The sequence below is a fragment of the Drosophila takahashii genome, chromosome 3L (genome assembly GCF_030179915.1).
Source record: "Drosophila takahashii strain IR98-3 E-12201 chromosome 3L, DtakHiC1v2, whole genome shotgun sequence".
In the NCBI taxonomy this organism is placed as follows: domain Eukaryota; kingdom Metazoa; phylum Arthropoda; class Insecta; order Diptera; family Drosophilidae; genus Drosophila; species Drosophila takahashii.
This window is the reverse complement of record NC_091680.1, coordinates 18,336,366-18,353,912: the sequence shown is the minus strand read 5'-3', so window position 1 is coordinate 18,353,912 and position 17,547 is coordinate 18,336,366. Positions and strand designations below refer to the sequence as shown.

Here is a 17,547-nt window from a genome sequence, read left to right as displayed (position 1 = left end):
TAATTCTAGATAATACTATAAGTGTTTAATTTTCTTTACTCTTTATTCATATCATTTAGTTACGGTTATTGACTATTTTAATTTGATTTCGGTTAGCGCATGAATGTGTGTTTAAACAACGACTAGATTTATAATCACTCTCACAATATGCTGATGCTACAGTTACCACAATATTACAATGCAGACCCCCAAGGATAGCGGATCTGCGGACGACACTCAAAAGCGACACAAATACTTGGCTAAAACTAAACGTACTGAACACAAATTCCACTAAGATCCCTGTAGTTGGGTGTAAATAAGTACTAGGTGGCCACTAGACCTCCACATGGTTCATTAGCAGCGGTGTATTGGCAGTGGGATATGAGGATGGTCGCCTCTTGTTGTGCTGACCACCCACGATCTCAATACTTTGGCAGGAGAGGGTCAGCGAAAGGGTAGTCTCCTCGTAACGCGATTGTGTGGATCCGCCGGAGGAACGCCGCAGTCCCGTATAGGAGTCCACTTCCAGCAGGGCCTCGTCACTGAAAGATAGAGAATTCTTTAGATTTCATAAGCCCTTTTATAGTTTAAACCAGTGGTGGCCGGTAAAAGCAGCGCGCAGGATAGGCAATTTCTCTACCGCTGCGCTGCTCACGTACGCTCACGAACGCTGTAAAGCAGAAAAACGCAATGCGTTCTTTTATTGTACGAGTATGTATGCTGCTTCTGCTGGCCATCACTGCTTTAAACATATTCAGATATCAAACCTATGATATCGATGATGCTCCAGGAGACTCCCTGCGGCGAATCGCAGCTTCTTGGGCGACTCCAAACTAGAAGAGCGCGTCAACGAGTTGCGGGGTAGAGTCTTTTGCTTCAGCGAGGAGCGTATTCCGTACTCATTGGCCTGATCCTGGGCCTGCTTGATGGTGCCCTGGATGAACTTGTTAAGCGCCCTCGATCCTCGCCTCTGTGATCTCTCGTAGGTGCGCCGCGTTCGCGCCTCCTCATCCTCGCCGAGCAGCCAGTAGGTTCGCTGGTCTCCCTTACCCTTCATGGCGATGACGCCGCGCTCCTGGAAGTGATAGCCACCCAGCCGCTCCAGCAGCTGGCGGCACTGCCAGCTGCAGTGGATCTTCAGCGGTACCCCGCTGGACTCCATCCGCGAGGCCGTATTCACGGTGTCCCCGAAGAGGCAGTATCGCGGCATCTTCAGGCCCACGACACCGGCACAAACGGGTCCCGAGTGAATGCCGATTCGCAGGAGCAGGCGGTTGGTGGGCCGATGGCGGATCTTGAACTCCGCGACAGCACTGAGTAAGTGCAGCGACATGGTGGCAATTTCCGCAGCATGTAAATCTCCATTCCGTAGCGGCAATCCCGAGACCACCATATACGCATCCCCAATCGTTTCCACCTTATAGACATCGTAGTGCCCGATGATCGAGTCGAAGCAGGTGTACAGATCGTTGAGGAAGTCCACCACCTGCAGCGGTGTGCACTCCGCGGACATGGCTGTGAATCCGACGATGTCGCTGAAGTAAATGCTGACCTGCTCGTAGTGCTCCGGATCCACCTTGTGACCCTTCTTCAACTGATCGGCCACGCAACGTGGCAGCATTTCGTGGAGTAGTGCATCCGTTTTCTTTTTCTCCTCCTGCAACTGATCCGTTCGATCGTCGACGAGGGCCTCCAGATTATTCGCATACTTCTCCATCATGGCCATCATGTTGTCGAAGATATTGGGCCGCATTCCCTTGCGGAGAGGTCTCAATTTTGTGCGGATGGTCTTGAAATCCGGCCTATCCTCCGGCCTCTCCGCCCAGCATTCCCTTAGGCACTCGCTCACGCAATCGAAGGCGGTTTCCAGGGGTTGCAGAGAGGGTCTATAGGGATGCTGTTGATCCAGCTGGGGTTGGAGCACCTTCTGCAGGCACTGCATGGGCGTTAGACCCGTCTCGCCGAAGGGTCCACGCCGCACATGCATCTCGTAGAGCAGGATGCCAAAGGAGTAGGCATCCCCGCGTTGGGTGCCCATGACCAGGGAGGAAGGACCCTGTCTCAGCAGCTCAGGAGCTCGATAGAGAAGCTCTGAAAGAGAAAATGGAATTTAGAATTTAGAGGGATAAAGCAGAAAGCTGGGAAGGATCACCCACTCAGACACTTGGCCGACATATGCTGCATATCCGTGGAGCTATCCTCGATTCCCTGCTTAAAGGCGAACAGGCCAAAGTCCGTCAGCTTGACCACCCATCGCGAGTCCACCAGGCAGTTGGAGGTGCACAGAGCCCCGTGGAAGCGAATGGGCGAGTCGTGCAAATAGATGACGCCCTGTTAAAGGCAAAAGATGGGGTAGAAAGAGGTCAGTGGGTGGCCGGGCCATTAGTATAATGTTACAGCACTCACGCGTATAATGTCTGCCACCATGGAGGCAATGAACATGTTGTCCAGCTTGACGTCCTCGTTCTCCAGAATGTCCTGTAATGGCAAGAATGGGTTGTTAGACGTTTTGGGGAGTCTTTTGGCTGACCGACTGACCTTAAGGCTGCCACGAGTGCAATACTCGCTGATGATGCAGATATTCGGCGGATCCGTGCAGGCGCCTATAAAGGCGCAAATATTGTCATGCCGGGCATCTCGCAGCTGGAAAGGATTTGAATTTGGAAATAGGTTATAAAGGTTACAAATTAACATAGTTATACCAACTCACCAACTTAAGCTCCTTCTTCATTTCGCGTGTGATGTCGACACTCTTTTTGCGCACCTTCTTAATAGCATACAGCTGACCCTTGTACAGTCCAATCGGAGTGAAGATGGTGGTGTAGCGGAAATCGGCGTCCGGATTGGAACTCAGGCTCACCTGGCTGGTGCGGATCAGCGGATGGGTGGACTGCGGAGGAAGACGACGCGGCAAGTGATTTAGCAAGTGCTGTTGTCAGACATGCAATGGCGGGAGAAGAGTCTTTAAACGGCGGAATATGAGAGCTTTTCGCCTGCACTCCTGACAGATTCTTACTTGGTAAACTCATGCTGCTGATGTGGCCTTCATTCCCCAACATACACACAAAAAAATGATTCAATATATCAACAGAATAAAATGTGTTCCTCCTATAAAATGTGTTCATTGTTTACAAATTAAAAAAAAAAAATCGTGTTTCTTGGGTAATTTTCTTCAAACCATAAAACAATGGATAAAATGAATTGCCTTCGAATTTACTTAGAAAAGTAATTAAAACAAAGATAACTTTGTTATAAGCTGGGATTTTAACTGTAATAATTTGTGAAATGTAAAAATATTTTTTTAATATAAATTTCTTGACTTTTATAATTTTGAGTTTACTATTATTATAATACCAAAGGTTCTTTGAGTTAAAAAAAAAACACACACACATACTCCTAGAATTTTATAAAAAGTAAAACTCAAACATATAAGGGATTTTAATGGAGATTTCCGAACTACATTTAAATTTAACTTTTTTAAAGGCTTTTTTCTAACTTTAGTGCAGAAGCCCTTTTCTCCACTGGCACTTTTCAATGTGTTGACGTAAGTGAGTCAGTGTACCTCTTTAGACCCAATCTATTTTCTAAGTGCACTGTCTATTACGCTAAATATCCCTGTCACGTGGGTAAGATGACAGGGACCGGGACTTACGCGCGTCTGCTTCTGACTTTGACTTTCCCGTTCGTTCTCGTGGATCTGCACCTCGCGAAAGTCTATTTTCCAGAGCAGACTGTCCAGTTCCTGTTCGTAGCGCCAGTTGCGATAGAGGACCAGCGAAACCAGGCTGAGCAGCAACAAAGCACCACCAGCAATGGCTGCCGATATTTCGCCAGTATAATCTGGGGAATAATCGGAGGACTTTTCGGTTAACCCATGCAACTGGTCGCCACAAAATTCCATACTCACTGACGCACTTTTCACCACCAAATCCGCAACGGGGAGCAGCTGCTGGCCGCGAACCACCCACCCAGTCGATAGGGCTAAAGAGTTTGAGATCCTGCGGAAAACCCAATAGAAAGCAGGATTAAATGGAAATTCAGGGGCAGAAAGGGGAAAAGGTGTGTGATTAGTTAGTTGGGACCAGGCAAAAGCGCTTACCTGGTGCTGGAAGGACCAAGCGATTTTAAGTGGGAGATTTGGCAGAGAGCAAGTTACACAAGAGAAGCGAATGTGAAAAGCGGGGATTTACTTACGGGCAGTGCCTTGCTAACGCTGCTGAAGCTGCTGTTCCGGTGGATGAAAGTGCCCGCGGGTCGCAGACCCAGAACCGTCTGATTGCGACCATTCCGCACCGTTCCCCTGGCTAATACTGTATAATTCCCGGCCGCATCGCCGTTCTCATCGATGTAGACGTGATAGCTGTAAAATAAAAATAAACAAGAAAGGAAGTTAGCTTCAGCCAGCCGAAGTTTATATACCCTTGCAGATCATTCCTATTATTAATGTTACAAAAATCAAAATTTTAGCAGCTATATAATATAGTGATTAAATTTTTAAAAAATTTTATTTGAAATTCAGAAATATTTAAAAAGAATATTCCAAGAGTAGAATAATATTTTAAAAACACCGAAGCTAGAATTTTTTTTAACGTTTCTTTTCCGATCCTTTCTATGGGAGCTATAAGATATAGTTGTCAGATCCGGTCGGTTCCGATTTATATACTACCTGCAATAAAAAGAAAACTTTTGAGAAAGTTTCATACCGATAGCTTAAAAACTGAGAGACTAGTTTGCGTAGAAACAGACAGACGGACGGACGGACGGACACACGGACATGGATAGATCGACTCGTCTAGTGATGCTGATCAAGAATATATGGAAAACGTCTCCTTCACTGCGTTGCAAACATCTGACTTAAATCATCATACCCTTTGCAAGAGTATAAAAAAAGTGTTGCCCGGATTAGCTGTCAAATGGGCCAATACCCATGCAATACCCAAACAAAACTCATCCAAAACACCCACCCCATGGCGCTGCGATATCGCGAGCCCTTGATGGCCGCCACAATGGCGCTGCCGTTCCTGGGCCTTCCGCCCGAATCCAGGACTTCCATCAGGGCCTTGGCATACAGATGCACGGCATCATACAGATAGGCAGCCTCGGCGCTTATCTGTTGGACAAAAATGGAGGATGAGTTTCGGTTTCGTTTTGGGTTTCAAGGGAGCTCCAGCACAAACCTGCTTTACACCACCAAAGGGACCCAGCGGATTGGGGAAATTGAATGGCGGTCGCTCCATATATTTGTTGACCTGAAAGCGTAAACCGAAATGAGGGTCAGAATGTGTGGTCAATGTGGCGAAAGAGCCGACGACAATTATGTGATATGATGGCAGCCGCAGGCGGATGCAGCGCATCAATCACATCCCTGTCAGGAGCTGTCATCGCAGGACGAACCTCGTTGGCGAAAGTGGCAAAGGAGACGGACGCAGTGGGCACAATGGCCAGATAGGACTGAAAAGCCTGCACGGCCAGTGGCTCCACATCCTCCAGAAGTAAACCACGCAGATACTTTTCTGGTTTGGCGGGATCATACTGCTCGATGTCTATGCCCACGACGAAGTAGTCTCCTCGGGAGAGAAGACCCCGCTTTTGAAGGCTCACCATTAGGCCAACGTGTTCGTAGTAGTGGCCCAGAATGAGATAGACTAAAAAAGAATTATAGAATATGATTAGATAATACGGAATATGGATTATCTAATATATATTTTTGATATTTTTCAAACATCGATGTTTATCGGAATCATCGATTAACTTCTTATGCTTTCTCATAATTATTTTTTTTGATATTACTTTTTTCTTTGGAAAACATCGATATCTAATCATTTAAAAGAGCTTTGAAAAATGTCGACACTATCGATATTTTCGATATTTTTTAAACATAGATGCTATCGGAATCATTTATTATTCTCTGATGTTTTATCATAATAACTTGTTAGATCTTCCCTTTTTCCTTAAAAAGATCAATATTATTATCGACTTAATATTTTAAAACATATCGAAAATATCGATATATCTAATATCTAATCCCCTACTCACTCCTCGTGTTGGCCAAAGTCTGCTCCACCAGCGCTTCGAAGGGATTGTCCATAAATCCGTGATGGTAGATGGTGTTCCAGGTGCGAATGTCCCGGATACTCACGCCAGCTTCATTCAAAGTACTGAGGATGGTCTCCGCCACGGGTTGATACTGACCACTGTCATCGTCCAAGTACAGAAAGCTCACCTGCGTCCAGTTGAAGGCTAGCAAAAGAGCCACTACCGACTTGGAGATCTGTGTGTCCGGCGGTCGAGTCCTGGCAAAGGTGGGGAAATCAGCCTTGTTCGAGGGATCCCGGTGGGTGCAGTACTAGATATGGTTTACTAATCAGTGGTAGTTACCAAAAACAGGGAAAGGTTTTATTACTCACATATGATATCATGGGCAGGTTGAAGGCGGCCGCCATGCGACCTTCGTGGACGCACGTCTCCTGGGGGCCAATGTAGGCGGCCACCTGCTGCGTCCACAGGGCAGCCGTTTGCCGGATGCTGACCACCTCCTCGCCATAAGTCTCGGCCACAACGAACTGGAGCGAGTGACCCCGATCCCGGAGGCGACCGGCATTCACCTCTTCCACCGCCAGCGAGATGGCGCCGGAGATGGTGAGACCGGGTCGATTGTAGTCCAGGTTTCCCGGTCGCCGTTGCGAGGCCGTGAGGTAGCCCAGCGTGAAGACCTCTCCATGAGACAGCCGGAAGTGGCTGGAGGCGACGAGAAGGAGCAGGAGGAGGCAGTGGAGCAGTGGATGCAGCAGTCGTCCTGATTGGTTGATTCCAGCTGGGGCAGGACAGGGGTGTGCAAACATAACGCGGGGACGGGAGTGGCGTAAGATCCTGCTCCTTTTTGGGGGGCTCTTAATTTAAATGGCGAAGGATTCCCCTTGGTTTGTCAGTGTCCTTGGCAGCAGATGTTGATCCTTCGAGGAGATGCAACATTTTCGTCGAGTTTGCATTGCCCCCTCTGGTTAATTACGTTCTCGACATGGACCTCCTCTGTCGGATATATATTTCCTGTTCTGCAAGTAAGAGGACTTTAATCACAGCGTCCTTAAACTCGAGACTTGTAACAACACTGGGATACTGCTGGCACGGTCATGCAGGACTGCCTCTGATTTATGCGGGGGCACACACACATCTGGCTTATGTACAAACATCCTGCCGCCCCCCCAAAAGCCAACACCCATATGGGGGGCAAATAACACATAAACTAATGCACGATACTTTGGCGGAGGCTTCATAAAAGATGGCTGCCGTAATGACGCAAAAGATTTCATTTATGTACACTTCCGCACATCGTATAATGCGACTTACTTGGGACAATTAATTCAATGTGTCTTGAACGTGTTTTAATCATGCTCAGAATTTTATGAGAGAGAGTGGTTTGAATTTTAGATAAAATATTATTTTAAAATAACATAAAATTGTTAGAAATAGCGAAAATAATTTAAATACATACAAAATATAAATATATATTATTATAATGATTATATATAAATCAGTTTTATTGAAATGTATTGAGATTTTTTTTTACATATAACTATTTACCAAATGTTCCCTGCAATTTAAAGATTTCTAAAACTGGGTTATAAAATGTTAAACTGATGTATAAAAATCTGCTTAAATGGACTAGACAATTTTGGTAATAAAAAGGACCTAAAAAGTTTATCGTGTCTAAGCTACATTTTTCTCCTCAAAAAGTTATTGAGAAATTAGACTTCTGCGTAGACTTTTGTAAATAAATGTCTGGTAATAAAGACGTTCACCTCTCCCAATAAGCGAATAGCTTAAGTTGAAGCTCGTTTATCACAGTTCTAATTGTTTTCGGGGCGTGCCAAGAGCTGGTATAGAGTACGTTAAGCTATTTCTTAGGATTCTTTCTTTATGTGCGCAACCTTAACAATGTGTTGAAACTCACCGATATTAAACTTGCCGCACATTTCGGACAATGTAATGAAATTTTTATGAGAAATGGCGACGCATCATGTGTGATTTTCGCTCGGCTGCTGCATGGGAAGTTGCTGATAGACCCGCTAGACCCCAGTTCCCCTGCCTTTATTCACATACTCCCTAGCTTCCTCTTGGAATGTCTTTGTTTGCCTTTTGTCTGCCACACTGGCCCCCCGAACACCCATCCACCCACTTTTTCTCCATGGCTGATTGCTTCTTTCACACGCCCTTTGGATTCTGCTGGGGGTATTGAATATTGGCAGAACCTTTGCAACTTCTTGAAGCCATCACAGTAATTTATTATATTGACTCGAGCTGCTGCTCAGCCACCCTCGTTTTTTCCACCGCTGCACTCCCGAAACCACTTGAAAGTTAGCCTGGCATATTGACTTTCCCTTTTGACCCCAAAGCTAAAGTTCCCCTCTGTTTTCTGAATGGAATGCGCTCTAGCTTATTGGGCTTGTAAAGCGTTGCGTGCGGCATGCCGTTCTATTTATGCTAATACAAGTAGCTAACCCCTCTCGATCCCTCCCCAAAACATCTCCCCGGTTACAACAATGTTATAAATGGCCGCCATCGGCATCGTTGGCATCGTTTAATAACGCTCCTTTGGCCGTAAATCTAGCGAAAACCCGTGACGTGCCCATTGAGCCGGCAAGAAGAGCTCCTGGATCTCCGGTTAATTGTTGGGCCCCTCAGAATCCAAGGAGATGCGATAGTGAGGGGTCTTAGAGGTTGGACCGCCTGCACTTGACACAACAATTTCGCAAGCGATTTATCCGCAAAACTGCGCGGGGGAACCCCAAAACCAAAGGCAACCATGCCACAAAAGTACATAAAGTTCTTGTTTCCGCTCCAGTTTGTCCGAATACCTAAGCTGCCCAAGGATACTGTGTCGGATGACGAGGTCACCTGCTGCTGCATCCATCAGATTATGGCTTTCCTGCCATACAGAAGCCTAATCAAAGGGAGCCATGTGTATTTGCAACACTGTAGGAAAACGCCTCCTTAAGGTCTTCATATTTCTATGTTGTATGTATTGTTTTTTTACAAAAAACAGGGTGACATAAAAGAAAAGTTAATCTTTTGGAAAACAACTCGTAAATTATCCAAAACTATACGAAACATTCAAATTCCTGAAGATATTGTAAGCAGTCTTTAAAATCGGTAAATTAAAAACCGTTTCTGTCTAAAAATATTGGTTAAAAGAAATTTTAAATTTAAAATATTGTTTAAAAGAAATTTTAAATAAGTCCTCGGTGAAAATTTCTATCGAATTTTTATTCACACTTTTGGAAATCTGGCAATTGGGAATTTAAAAAATTGTTAATTATTTGGTTTATCAATTAACTTTAGTCTTAGATTGATCTCCTAAAATACAAAATTATTACAAAATTATTACAAAATTACAAAATTATTAAAAAGCTCTTGACCTACTAAATATTTAGGTAAAGGGTTCTTGCTAAAAATGTAAAATTTTTTCGCAGATTATATTATATTGAAAAACTCCATAAGCTTTCTTTTCAGTGAAGCTGTAGCATTGCACTTCCAGTTTAATTTGCCAATTTCATTGTTTTGCCTTCTGACATTGATGGGGGAGGTGTACGTCTGTTCCCGGGGTGTAGAGGGGGTGAAGGTGTAGCATTCCGTTTGGGGATTGGCATGAAGTTTGCTACACATTTTCCGAGCTGAAGCTCCGGCCCACTCCAACCCAACCCAACTGAAAGCAAGTGCCGGCGGCCCTCGACTCTTGAGGCTGTCGGGCAATTAAATGCAATTTGTCTGCCATGCAAATGCAGCTGCAATCCAAAACGGATGAAGTGGAGGGCAGGGGAGTGCCGACACTTGCTATGCAGCTCCGCTGCCACCGCTTCTGTTGCTGCTGATTAATTTGACAATCTACAAGAGCCATAAACAACAATTTGTAGCGTGAGAGAAATACGAACGAATGAAATCCGATGAACGTGTGAAAATCAGTGGCCAAGTGGTTTGAGTTTGCCGGGGGAAGCTATAGTATAGTATAGTACAATCCATCAGCGATGGATCGTGGATGACCAACGATAAGGAATCGCTTATCAATAACCATAAAACGAGACCCCTAATCGCAATCTTATCGAGCTTTTGAGGAATGCCTTCGGCCAAAGGCTTACTAACTCTGTTACTTTAGTTACAATGAGAATGCAGGCGAGACAACTTATTGCTTTCATATTGACCCTCGCAATAGCTGCGGGTGAGTAGGCCAAGTTAATGGAGTATTACCAATCCTTAAGTCAAACTGTAACCAATTCCAGTCTGCGGGGAGACGAAATTCCTCCTGAACACTCGTCGGGTGCAGGAAAATCCGCAGCAAATCGAGGCGGAGGTGGAGGCTCTGGTGCGAAGCTCTTTTTACGCCGCGGATCCCACAGTGTGAGTCATTCACTGAGTGTTTCCCCATAGTAATTTTTAGTAAAATGAACTTTGATCCCTTCCTTAGATTATCCATCCCCAGATGGCTGGGCGATAGCTCCTCGCCGGAGATCTCTGCTGTGGTTTCGGCCCGCCTTCAGCAGCAGGACAGCAATATAATCAGTGTGGATCTATCCCAAGCCACCAATGAAACAGAGATCATCGATAGCGTTTCCAGCCTGGTAATTCTCCTCAACCGAAACTTCGATGTGCCACTGGATCGCATTCTCATAGTGGGTTTCGCCGAGGGTGCCCATTTGGCCGGTGGAGTGGCTGCCAGGGTGCAGCAGGATCTGGGTAGCCAGTTGCCGCAAATCACTGCCCTAGATCCCTCACCTGGCGAAGATCTGGAGCACAAGTTATCCCCATCCGATGCGGAGTTCGTTGAGGTGGTGCACACAAATGCCGGAGGAGAGGGAACCTGGGAGCAGCTGGGTCATGTGGATTACTACCCGAATGGTGGACAAAACCAGCCAGGTTGCTCCACAAACTCCTGTTCGCATGAGAGATCCTTCGAGCTGCTGGCGGAGATCTGGTCGCCGGAGAATGACTTTGTGAGTGCCCGTTGTGGTTCGGTGGAAACTCTGGGCGCCTCAAGTTGCCGCTGGTCCACCCACAAAATGGGCCAAAATCGGGAGGAGGATGAGCTGCCTGCCTCGGGCATATATTTCCTGGAGACCCGACAGTCCTCACCCTTTTCCCGGGGAGCCTACTACATCGGTTTCTTGTGAGCCGAGCAGATCCAATAAAAAGCCAAAAGAATAAGGGAAACAAAGGAGCAACTTTGTCATTAGTCATTGCTGCAATGATGGTTGGGTGAAAAGGGGGCCAAAAGGCGATGAGCAAGTGCCAAAATTGATGTGCGTCAGGCGTTGGGCTCATTCATTATTTTAAAATCAATTTAAAAGGCCTCGCCCCCGAAGTTTTGACGCACGTCCTCCTGGCAAAGGAGTGGGGTAGCCCATCCTTATCTCATTTCCCAGATAGGAGAAGTTCTCAAAGTTCCCTTTTCCTTGTGCCAGCTGTTGTCTGAAGTGACGATCCAGCCAAACGAAAGGAGGAAAAAAGGAAAAGTTTATCGAGAATCGGCTCCTTTGAGTGTGCTTCAAGGATTTGCGTATATTTCTGGATTGAAGCAGATTTATGCCATGCAAGGATAACCCAATGAGGAGTGCGTGAGCCTCGTGATAACTATAGAAAAAGTAGATTAAATCAGGAAGCATGGGAAATATAAATATTTCTTTGAATATTTAGGTCACTTTTTGATGTTAGCTTAATTGTAAGCTTATTATAAGGTTACAGAATGTTGTATTGTGAGTTTAATGTTTTTTATATTGGTTTGAAAATTGTTTTACTTTCGAAACTCAGGTTCTAGGAGTTCAGATAAAACAAAAAGAGAATTTTAGGAACTCCATTTTATAAAAATGTTTTTAAATATAAGGAATTTCTATCAAATTGGCTGCTCAAAATATTTAAAATAAATTAGTGATAGCATGTCGTGACCCGTGGTGCATCTCCATGATTGTAGTTGTTGCGCATATTTCCGTGCAATTTGATAGGAAAATTCCTTTGTGCCAAGCATGCCTTAACTTTTTTCCCCAAGCCGGGTGGATTTTCCCATCTGCCCCGACCAACTGCACCCACCAGCCACTAAAAACCGGCACCCCCAGCTGTGTGTGCGTGTCACTTGAAAGTCGCGCTAAAGGAAAACTGTCACAAATTGCATTTAAATGCGCTGTACTTAAGTTTATCTTTCGGGGAATGTGCAAACGAATGTCGGAAACTACCCTTCTTGAACCGGAACCGAAGTTTGTGGCGAAACCAATTTGCTGCGTGCCCGGTGCAAGTTACTGGGCCAATGCCAATGCCCCATCCTCAATCTTCAGTCCTCTCACGTAGCCTCTGTATGGATTTTATTTTCCCGGGAAAGTCCAAAGAAAGATCCAACTCGTGGTCACTTCATTACGAAACGTAGCGCCCATCCGCCGACTTTATGACCTCACTTCACTCGTGGATATCAGACAATTAGCCAATTACGCTTGATGATGATCAATTGCCGGCTGATAAGAGGCTCAAGTTTCGCGATAGCGAGCGCCTAAAAACATGCAATGAACTAGGTTCCCGCGCAAAAGTTTTAGCACTGCTAATTGGGGCTTCATTAGCGTCAGATTCTCGCTCGGCGATGAGCAGTCAACTCCTGTTTCTGTGCCGCGTGATTTATATTCAAGCGTTTTCGTTTTGAGGAGAAGATTTAGAGTTGCACATTTGTCAGCCGAAGTGGGTTAAGCGGGCATTAAATCCAGCTTCCTCTCCATTTGCCTGCACTTGGCCTCGGCGGCCCGCTTAAATCTCAGTTTCGGTTTCAAATTCGGATTGGGTGGCTGAGCATTAAATGTCGGGCCATAAAATAGAAGCACCCACCCCAGCATTCAGACCCACGGAGCTCCGCAGGATCCAATAATGGGTCTGGAGGTGGGCTGTGCGACCAACCACAGAAGGACCACAAACCCCGCTAAATGTCCATTGTTTTTGCACCCGGAAGTTGCAAAGAACAGGGGAATATCGAGTATACCAAATCCATGAGAAAATAAAATTGTTTTTTGAAGAGATTTTTAACAACAATTTTTTAAGAAAAGCTTTTAAAAAATAAAAAATTTCCCTAAAAAATTTAAACACAAAAAAAAAAATTAAAAAAAAAAATTTTTTTAATTTTAAAAATACGATAAAAGTTAGCTTTTAAGTCCAATACAATGAGTTCGATATCTAACAATAAACTTAGTTCTCCGAACTTCCCTTACTCCTTACTGGGTATCGTATAGTCGGCCCTTATTTACATGTATCGTTTCAATTTCGGTTTTTGTGGTTGTTCTACAGCTGGCCCCCCTCAGAACATTGCAAGCATAAAATATAGCCATTACAGAAATGTGTAAGAGAAATTAAGTCGCAACAATTTCATTTTCATTTCACTTTGTTTCGCTTTGAGCTGCTATTTCTGTTTTTCCCTTGTTCACTTTCCTTTCTAATGTTAATGTTAATGAGACCAGGAATGCCTTTGGTTTCGGCAAGTTGGAATTGATAAGGAATCTGTCCGTCTCCCCAGCTGCCCCCTCTTTATCAATTAAAGTTTCCTTCTTTTTTGGGTCCCAACACGCGTGTTGTTAAGGTGTTTTTTTTTACTTCTTCGTCTTTTCCTCCCTAGTGAATTTGCCTTTATGGCTATGTTAATTTCTGTACAACGTTTTTATGGGATGCCATTTGAACGGCTCACCAACTGCGAACCTCACTTGTAACCCCCTACCCCTAAAAAAACCATTTTCTATACATACACCGAAAAAGAAAATAATCTAAGAAACGAAACTAATGTTACATGAATAAGAAATAAATATTTTCAAAAGTATTAAATTGAAACTTTCGGTATAGAAATTTCTTATGAAATTAATACTAATGAGTATAGAATTTGTATTATTTAGTATTAGGCCAATACCAATTTTTATACTTAATCTAATATATTTCCTTAGACAGTTAACACTTTTGATTTTTTTTTTGGGTGTAGGTATACGAGTTCCAAGCCCCCGAAAAGTGTGCCAACTGTGGGTGAGGCTCTTTGTCGCCAGCTCAACCGGGTGGCCCATTGTTGTTGATAAGCGACAAGAATGAATGTAACATATGTCGACCGCGCCACCGCCCACCTGCTGCCACGCCCCCAGGTGTTTTACATTTGGAGCTGCTTTTTAAGTGATAAGCGGGCGTTTGTCCAACATTTTTCCCCCCTCAGGGGCAAAACATTGTTGGAGCCACCGATTGAAAAGCCATCTGCATAAAGGTTTAATTAAATTTCCATGACACCGCCAAAGGTGCGAATGACATGCAGGTAACAAGTGGCGATATATATATAGAGTCCATATATAGAAGAGCAATTTTGCGGGTAATTTGCGTTCCACCGAGGGACATCCTCAATTCTACGCATAATCTCTTGGCCCCGTTTCGCGGCTAATCAGCAGTATTAGTTTTATATATTGTGGGTACTTAACTATTTAAATTTAAGTGCGTGAGCGTCGGTGACGTGGCTGATAACACAATCCCCTGAATCCCGTTGCCGCTGCGGGCCAAGAAATTTGCGAACCCACCAAAATCGGGCGCCGCCTAGAGGCCGGCTAATGCCCGACTAATGCGTATTCTGGCCACGAGCATCAATCATTTATCATTCTGCGTTTGCGTTTTGCGTTTGCGTTTGCCGAATGCAATTCCAAAAAGCCACACGCAAAGCACTCAAGCTGCTAGACAGACAACAAAGCCATGGTGGTCAAAGTAATAGCACCCAAAATATTTATAGTGCATCGTTATTTTCAGACCATGAAACTTAAAAGTTATTTGTACGAGAGTTCTACAAGAATTGTGGAGAAACTTTAGTTACACTGAGGTGTTTAGGTTACTAGGTGTTATGCATTTAAAAAATCCTAATGATATCGGCATATACTTTTTTAGGAAGAGATTTGAGAGATACCACTGATAATGATAAAGTCTTAGAGACTCATTTTAAGTAAATAAATGTATTTCAAAAAATTTAACTTATTTTGATGGTACTTTTAAGAACATAAATTTCTTCTTAATTTATTATTTTCACTTTTTGCAAAAGAAATATCTTAAGGCCTTTCACTTCAAGTGGGTAGCATATTTACAAAAAAGATTTAAAGCTGGAGGAATTTGATTCAGCAATCCACTGTAAATTTTAAAGTAAGTAATAAATGTAAGCTATCCAATTTCTTTGTCAAAGGTTGTCTTATATTTTTGGATAACTTGGACTTAAGCATTTATTTTTCATTCTCCGTATAAAATTGACGTGTCTTTTTCTATACGATTTAATTTAAATATTAACCAAAATAAATCTTTTTATTCTTTTTCTCTTTGAGTGCTATATGTTGGACCTCAACTGTGCCCGAAGGCGGCTGTCGATTTGTCGTTGAGTGTGGTCAGTGATGGAGGTGGCGGGGCAGCGAGGTGCAAGAAAAAATCGCCTAGCCGCAGCAGTGGGCCAATGCCGCCCCTCCACCCCCGCCTTCCTCGCAACTGTGTGTTTATGACAGCGCAGCCTCTGTCGCCACAAAGAAGTACGCGCTGGCATGCAGCGACTGCAAATGCAACTGCAACGCCACGCGACTGACTCATTTCGGGGTTTTTGCACTGCAACAGCAACAACAACTAAGCGAAATTTAAATAAATTGTGGAAAAATTGCTTTGCTCTCTGCAAGCTTTGCATTGTTTGTGGCTTATTGCCTTTCGTTTTTTTTCGACTCACACAGCTGCTGGCTGCTTTTTTATGACGCTTATCAATTTTGCAGGCCGAATTTATGTAAATCTTGCAGCGTGTGATGGTATTTTAATTGCGTAAGAACTGTCATACGCACTGTTGGCGTTTGTTGATTTTAATACTCTGCCAGAGAGTACTTGAACTTTGTTTAGATTTTTGAAACACAGATATGGGTAATTGATCACAGGAAGTGTCCAGTTTAATAGCTATCAACACGGAACATTTTCAAACGTCATATTTAATATTTAAGCAGATTAGATTTGAAAACCGTTCTGATAATAACCCAATAAATGATTATATGCTATAAATGGCATGGTTCTGATTTCAGCAATTGGGCTATAGCTGTTGTGGGTACAATTTTTAATGATTTGTAATTAAAGGTTCAATTTTTGGGAAAGGTATTCTATAACTTCAAGACTCCATAAATCGAACCCTTTTTGGTGGTTTAAATTAAATTCCTTAAAAATGTTCTTCTATTTATTAAATCCTAGTTTTTTCAAAGAACATTTGGTTGAAGTATTTAATTGTTTATTATAAATGAATTCCAATTTAATTAACATATGGTCTTAACAAGCGATTGCTAAGTGAAATTTAAATTCGATAACAATATCGTAAAGCTCTTGGACTTTTAGGGTATCTAAACTTCGACTGTCCAAAGTCTTTTTCTATTGCAGAAGCGTCGTACTTACTCTTTCACTGGCGCTTCATTGGCGCTTTGCTGTTAATTGGACTGCAATTGGATTTAGTAATTCCGAAGAGTGATATTTATAGGCCACGGAGTTAGCGTTCTTTTTGTTTGTTCGCTGCTCCGCGAAGCGTGGCTCCCTTGTAGACTTTAGTATTATTTCGGCTGGAAGCGATCCACGCGGCACTTGGAAATTTTGGTCACGTTCCTAGCTAAATGAAACAAACGCTGCAAAACTGCCGCTGCAAAACTAGATATTCTCCGTCATTTGCGATTTCTGCATTAATGAAGCACTCGCGAGTGCGGCGAGCGAATGTGCGATAATTTATTAGTGCCACATTTGCGACACAGATTTCGATTTTGGTTTCGGATTCGGACCGGCGTCAACGGCCAAGTCAATTCAATTTCCTCACGCGCACACTGCCTGACCCCTTTTGGCCACAAAATAATAATGGGCCTATGTCAGTAGTCTATCAGCACTAAATTTCGCCAAAATCCCGCCCATCGACACGATCCATTTGCGTCCGCCGCCGCCACCTGTTGCTGAAATCGCGCCCAGCTTTTTCGCATCCGTGGTGCAGATGTCGGGCATGCAAAAGAGGTGACCCCGATCCTCCGACGCCGTCACCGTCCCGTTAATATAATCAATTGTTTTTTGAAAACACACCGTTTGCAGTCGAAAACAAATCGCTTGTATTATAAACACTCGACACGCGCCGCCTTATTTGCTTTTCAGTTCGCTCCACATAAAGTACGACAGTCCGCAGCTTCGCGCGCGTCTTGAAACTCCCGCACTCGCATTCACACTCGCGTCTCCAACCGTCAACTAGGGGTGGCTAAATTTTACGATATGCTATCGATATGCCTTGCTTCTCAAACAACGTCTATCGATGCTGAAGGCAGTGTGAACGGGTCTTTTTTTAGAAATTAAAAATAATTCAAATATATATCATATCTAAAAAATATATATTCTTAAACATTCTTAATCTTAAAAATGTATTCGAAAACTACAAATATTGTATTTAAGATTTGGGCGTTGCGTAAATGGTTTTAAAGTTTCTTAGCAAATTACTAATACGACACGTATGCCAGTTAAAGTTATTCCAAAAAACCCTTTTTCCTATTTATAGCCTTGTGAACTTAT

The 17,547-nt window shown here is 43.7% G+C and overlaps 2 protein-coding genes across 2 annotated transcripts; one reads left to right on the top strand and one right to left on the bottom strand.

Moving 5' to 3' along the window:
* Position 1: 1 nt before the first annotated feature.
* Positions 2–16,776, bottom strand: LOC108058892 (speract receptor). Its single transcript, XM_070214730.1, has 15 exons — positions 16,408–16,776; positions 6,387–7,031; positions 6,016–6,325; positions 5,374–5,624; positions 5,157–5,228; positions 4,944–5,089; positions 4,174–4,339; positions 3,887–3,977; positions 3,632–3,819; positions 2,690–2,908; positions 2,518–2,622; positions 2,386–2,457; positions 2,136–2,310; positions 747–2,070; positions 2–521 (listed from the first exon to the last, which is right to left on the bottom strand). Exons 2-15 carry the CDS (start codon positions 6,819–6,821, stop codon positions 314–316), a joined length of 3,762 nt encoding a protein of 1,253 aa, XP_070070831.1. The 5' UTR covers positions 6,822–7,031; positions 16,408–16,776; the 3' UTR covers positions 2–313.
* LOC108058895 (pancreatic lipase-related protein 3) lies at positions 10,120–11,179 on the top strand. Its single transcript, XM_017143873.3, has 3 exons — positions 10,120–10,192; positions 10,254–10,371; positions 10,439–11,179. The coding sequence occupies exons 1-3, from the start codon at positions 10,135–10,137 to the stop codon at positions 11,139–11,141; spliced, it is 879 nt and encodes a 292-aa protein (XP_016999362.3). The 5' UTR covers positions 10,120–10,134; the 3' UTR covers positions 11,142–11,179.
* Positions 16,777–17,547: the final 771 nt, after the last annotated feature.

Coding starts and splice junctions, on each gene's coding strand:
- LOC108058895 (XM_017143873.3), top strand. CDS start 10,135: ATGAGAATGCAGGCGAGACAACTTATTGCTTTCATATTGACCCTCGCA. Junction 10,193..10,253: donor GACCCTCGCAATAGCTGCGG/GTGAGTAGGCCA, acceptor AACCAATTCCAG/TCTGCGGGGAGACGAAATTC. Junction 10,372..10,438: donor TACGCCGCGGATCCCACAGT/GTGAGTCATTCA, acceptor TCCCTTCCTTAG/ATTATCCATCCCCAGATGGC.
- LOC108058892 (XM_070214730.1), bottom strand. CDS start 6,821: ATGTTTGCACACCCCTGTCCTGCCCCAGCTGGAATCAACCAATCAGGA. Junction 5,229..5,373: donor TTGCCACTTTCGCCAACGAG/GTTCGTCCTGCG, acceptor TTACGCTTTCAG/GTCAACAAATATATGGAGCG. Junction 2,458..2,517: donor GCACTCGTGGCAGCCTTAAG/GTCAGTCGGTCA, acceptor TTGCCATTACAG/GACATTCTGGAGAACGAGGA.